Source organism: Pyrus communis, chromosome 15 (assembly GCF_041283825.1).
Source record: "Pyrus communis isolate YQ-2024b chromosome 15, ASM4128382v1, whole genome shotgun sequence".
Taxonomy (NCBI): Eukaryota; Viridiplantae; Streptophyta; class Magnoliopsida; order Rosales; family Rosaceae; genus Pyrus; species Pyrus communis.
The window spans coordinates 22066408-22072407 of record NC_142579.1 but is presented as its reverse complement, the minus strand read 5'-3'; the positions used below and the strand labels follow the sequence as shown (position 1 = coordinate 22072407).

Below are 6000 nucleotides of genomic sequence, written 5' to 3'. Positions count from 1 at the left end.
ATAATTTTTGTCCGTTGATCTTCTTCAATTCATTCGATCTAACGGTCGAAAATTAAAAAAATGTGTGAAAAGTAAAATGATGTACGTGGATATCATATCCTTATTATTAATATAGTAAATAATAAGACAGCCAAAATCGACGCTGACATGGTCCGTCTATCTTGGCTTGCCATTGGGTGAAAGAGACGCACAAACTGCAAGTCTTGTAAGCAGTGGGTCCCCCCAAACACAACCCTTTTGATTCCTTCTCCATCTCTACAGTTTAGTTTCTGAGTTTCTCTCTCTGCATCCATTCCATTAAAATTACCAAATATATTTGATTTCTCTCTACTATAGGTGCATTATTGCTCATATCATTAAGTATGGTATTTGCTTGGTATACAACTCATTATTTGACACATGTTAAGTAAGTTAATTTTTTTTTTTTAAAATTAGAAAATGTTTATTTACTATTAAAGTGAACTAGAGTTAGTTGAAATGACATATGTCGGATGATGAGCTGTATGGTAAGCATGCACCATAGTTATAATGATGAGCAAAATGTTTCCATAATATAAGTGTTTTGATTTTTTTTCAAATATTCAACTACTTATATTATAACAATTAGTATACCAGATCGCATTCCCCACCCACCCTACGCCCAAATAGCTTACTTTAATTTTTTTAATGCCTTGTTCCTTACCATCCTAAAGTAGTGGTAATACTCATATTGCGTTAAATTATTTAAAATTTAAAATTTTATGTAATAGATAAATCAAATTAAACTCATTCAGAAGTAATCAATAGTTTCACTCGTCATTTTTATAGTTTGTGTTTCAACATTCATGTTTTACTGTTCATGTTTTACTGCAACAGTTCCACCCTTGTAAGTAGATAAATTAAATTAAAATCACCCTATTAAATTTTACCCTTCATTTTTCACTACAATAGTTCCACTCTCGTCACTTGTATAGTTTGACACATGTATTATCTGGTAACATAATATGCTAGATTAAGGGTGGGCATTTTAAATAGAAAACTAAAACCAAAACATGAACCAAATTGGACCGTACCTAACGGTTCGGTTTTGCAATTGCAAAACGGAACTGCAATGTAGGAAACGATTAGGTTTTGGTTTTGGCTTTTGAAAACCGCACAGCAAATGTTAATAAACATTTAATTAAATGTCCATGTTAAATGTTCTGTTTTAATTGGTTGTTTGTTATGAGTCCATACGATGTGTTATGAGTCTATACACATCGTATGAACTAAATCACACTAGAATATTATTATTCGTACTTTCTTTCTTTAGCCTTCGACATAATATCATCACCCATCAGTTGGGGTGGGCACTTGAATGCATTGTCCTACACTAGACATGTAATCAAAGGGTAAATGTTCCACACAAAGGACGTTGAGAAATCGACACAAAATGCATTGTAAATTGGATCATCAGGCACTTGAATGCATTATCCCACACTAGATTTGTAACCTTTAGGAGCACTCTCTGTGATGTCCAGATTGGGAGATGCTTATTAATATGTTATAATTTATGATGTCTTTCATTCCAAGTTCTGATATATGATCCTACTAGAAATTATTGTTCTTTTAGATGAGTTTGCTACACTTGATCTTAGCCAAAAGGCCAAGAAAGTTATTCTTCTTTGTTGATTGCATTCATGTAAAGCTTGAGGTAACAAGCATTTCAAATATTAAATTGTACATTTTTGCTTAAAAATTGAACAGAAATCATTTGAAACTACACCGAACCGAACAGAACTACAAAAAGTTTTGGTTTCAGTTTCGGTTTCATTCAAAACCGCACTTAAACCGAGCCGTGCCCATCCCTATGCTAGGCTGTCTATCAAGTAGTTAAGTAATGTTTATGAGCACATTGACTTGCGATTTTAAAAATCATGCGCAATGATAATGTTGTGTCGGAATTAAGGCTCTCATTTCTTTTCTTTTTTTCCTTAAGTGATTGTTGTAGTATAGAATAAAATAAAATAAAAATCTTTTGTCTACTATTTTTGTAATGTTAGGAGATTTTGTGGTTTCAAGATCTAGGCTTTGAGTTGAATGCTCCAAGAGGACCTGAGAATGTAGGAGTTTTTTTTTTTTTTTTTTTTTTTTTTTTTTTCCCTCCACCTTTATTTGCGACAAATGAAACTAAAAAAAAGTGTGGGTGCCACTCCAACTCCGTAATTCAATACCCGGCTCTGATCAACTAACATTATGTTTGGATGAGGGAAATAAACATGGAATTTTGGTAAAAGTTAGAATTTATAAATTGATAGGCACAAATTCTTTTGTTTGGATTCATAAACATAGAAATTTAGAATTTCCGTGTGGAAAAAAAACTTGGAATTTGGGACCTCCAAATCCCAAGTTCAAATTCCATGTAAATAGGTGTCATTTCTCAATTTCTATGATTGAGAGTTTAAAAATAACGAATTCCGTATTCAATAACATTGTTATTTTAGGTTAACCAAACAAGAAAATTTACAAATTCTAGAAAATAAAATATCGTCATTTTTAAATTTCTTAGTAATCTTAAATTTCTTCAACCAAACATAAAAGGAACTAGTTGAATCCATTCATTTTTCATTCCCGATTAATGACTGTCCAATTCGAAATGAGTAAGCATGTTGACGCTTCTAAATTCTTGACAATCTGCAATTCAAACTATTTTATTTTCTCTGCACTCACACGTTACATAAACTTGCATAGGTTAAACATGTAAGTGCTTAAATTCTAACCTTCTATGCACGAGATGAATTGTATTCGTGAATATTATGAGTCTCTTCAACCCACTATCGCTCCAAGATTTCGCTAATTATATTAGTGGAGCAAAGAGAGGTTGAAATCAAAGGAGAGACCTAGAAGGGTTGGTAAAATTCAAGGGTAGTAATTAATGGGTAGTAGGGTTTGGTCTAACTCATTATATGCAGGCTTTGTTTCGGGGTTGTTTCCCCATTGTTTTTTTGGTACCGTGAGAGTTTCTCTCGGCTTTCCATGTTCTCTTTGGGCTTTGCCCTGTTAATATAAATATTTATTTAACAAAAAAAAAAAAAAATCTGAAAATAGAAGCCAAATTGGATACAAAAACTACACAAAATTGTAAAAACAAGAAGAAGATATAAATACCATTAATTATTTATATATTTATTAATGTCACACAAACTCTCAATTTTCTCTCTCTTTTTTAACTCTATAAACAGTAACAACAACAAAGAAGAAGAGAGAAATCCTCCGTCGGAGATCATCAAAAACTCGCCGGACATGGATTCCGGGAAAACCCCCAAAGAGATGAAACTAGGGATATTACAGAAGAGAGAGAGAGTATATAGCCGCGTCGGATTCACCAACAAAAAATTGGCGGAAGGGGGAAAATTCCTCAGGGGAACAAGTTGAGTAGCTTTCTCTCCGTTCCGACGGCGTAAGAGTACGGGTGTTGATCTTCGAACCCACTCTCGAAGCACGTGGTGACGCCGGACTCATCCGAGTTCATGGACGGGGTTCCGGGTCGTCGGGTCTCCGGTTTGGGCATGGGTTTGAAAGACGGGGTCGGGGTCAACCGGAGATCCAGATCCGCGTGTTGCTGGAGCTGAAGTAACTTGGTGAAGGACTCGTCGGCCGCGGCGGATCGCTTGCGTTTCGGCGAGGAGGCCCTGGCGGACCGGGAGCTGGTGAACCGGGAGGAGGAACCGGAGTTGTGACTCAGATCTCGAAGCCTCCACATCTCCGTAGAGATAGTGACGCCGCCGACATCGGCCTCGGAGGCCTCGTCGGGAGTGGACGCTCCGCCGAGGAGCTCGGGAATCGGCCGGAGCGTACCGCCGCGGAGGACGGTCTCAACGGCAGCCTGGCAAACGTGCCAGTTGCCGGTCCAGAGCAGCCCAACTGCTCCGTTGACCGGGTTGATCGTACGGCCGCAGGCTTCAAATAACAGGGACTGAAACAGAACTGAAAACAAACAAAAATCAGAAACAAAAAAATGGGAAAACTAGTCGTGAAAACGAAGGGTACAATCGGAATAATCACGAACCCGGACGTTGGGAATCGGGGACGGCGGAGATGAAGGACATGAGGCCGGCACGGCCGAAGAACTTGGCGACGAAGACAGTGGCGTGGCCTTGGGCTTCGGGGGTTTCGATCCACTGGAGGCAGGGGCGGAGCATGCAGGAGTCGCTGCAGCCCTTTCGGAGAACTCGACAGCCGTTGCAACTCATGATAACAATCCTTGTTGTTGTGGAAATGAATCAGTCAGAATTACATGAGATTGCTTTCAGTCCAAGCAAAGGAAGGAGAGAGAGAGAGAGAGCGCAGGGGAAAATTAAGCTAAGCTGGCCAAGGAGGCCTGGGGAGGGTGATATAAATAGAGGAGAGAGACGGAGATGGGTGTGTTGAGAAGTGGGAGTGTTTGGGTCTGGGTGTGGAGACTGGAGAGAGAGATGAGGAGATTCCAAGGAGTTGGGCGAGAGCGGCTCCGTGTTTCCGCGCAGGATGTTCCTCCACCGTTGGATTCTTTGCTTTTGACTGTGGGAACACTGGATAGTGGAATGTGGATTATATTTGATGGGATTGGATATGGGGTAATAGCTACAAGCTGCTTTCCTTTTCATCTCATTTATTTTGCCCCTTTGTGGCCCTTTGCTCCCTGGCTTTTCGTTTTTTAATCTTCCACTTGCATTGGAGGGTTGCGTTGCGTCACTCACAAAATAAATCAAATCATATAAGAATGTATGGTAAATTTGGTTTAGATGCTTTCGTTTTGGAGTGAACTTAGGAAGATCACATCTTTATATTATATTTGGGTACAATATGAAGTCACAAGTGATGTATATTACAAATATTTAAGAAAATAAATTCATTAGTTGATGTGACATATATACATAAGAAGTCTTTAAGAAAAAATATCGAATTAGTTGTTGGGCTCACACCACATCAAACTTTAACGATCTAAATTGTCCCTTTTGCAAGTTGCATCATATAGATCATCCTTACAAAATATTAGCCAAATCGGAAATGTTTGAGGTATTTAATTGAGTTCAAGGATATTGATCAACACTTTGTTCTCTAATAAATATTAAAATTTCATCATGATAATTAAATAGGCAAATTGTTGCAGATTGAATTGAATGTTTTTCAAGGATGATTTATGATTGAGACTTACGAAATAGACGGTTTGGATCGTTAAAATTTGATGTAGAGTGGGCTGCACAATGAGTCCCCACTTTTTTTTTAATAGAGATTCCTTCTCTTAAATGGCTTGTATATACATAACTTTCCACATCATATAATACACAAATATGATACTAAAACATAGTCTTTCTAACATTTTTCTTTGTTTTAACAGTTACAGTGTGGTCATCTTCCACTCGTTATTGTCAACATACACAACTAAAAGAAAATTGCTCAGCTTTTTACTTGCAAAACATAGTTTTAGTCATTACCTATGAATCATACAAATAATTGTAAATTGCATTTTTCAATCAGAAAGCAAGACATTTTACTCAGAAAGCGAGACATTTTATACAAACACACAAATAACTAGCTTAAAACATAAAATAAAAGTTTAGATTGCATGTCAAATTATGATTTGCAATCAGAAAGCAAGACATTTTACTCAAATCTTTATAATATTATTTATATATATATATATATATATATATAAGCATATGTAGGGCTAATATTTAAGCATACTAATACTATAGCCATTCGTTGGTAAGGGAAAATGATTATATATTGCCTATCTATAAAGTAATACTATATGGCATTTGACAGTGGGGAGGGGAAAGGTCCAATAAGGGAATATGGTAATGTTTTATAAAGGGATTAACCATTGAGGGCTTTGCTTAGGATTTCGAGGAGTTTTTGAAAGCTTAAATGAGTGAAAGAATAATGGGGATGAGGTTCTGAGCCTGAGGTGCAATCAAATTTAACCATGTAAGCCATTGCCTGGGTGGGGGTGGTATGGGGGACAAGTCAGCACTCAGGGTTCGTCTTCATTTTTTATTT

General features: G+C 37.1%; 1 protein-coding gene across 1 annotated transcript; it reads right to left on the bottom strand.

Moving 5' to 3' along the window:
• Positions 1–3119: 3119 nt before the first annotated feature.
• On the bottom strand, positions 3120–4570 carry LOC137745614 (LOB domain-containing protein 37). The gene is made up of 2 exons (XM_068485595.2): positions 4028–4570; positions 3120–3945 (listed from the first exon to the last, which is right to left on the bottom strand). Exons 1-2 carry the CDS (start codon positions 4209–4211, stop codon positions 3377–3379), a joined length of 753 nt encoding a protein of 250 aa, XP_068341696.2. The 5' UTR covers positions 4212–4570; the 3' UTR covers positions 3120–3376.
• Between the last annotated feature and the right edge of the window lie 1430 nt (positions 4571–6000).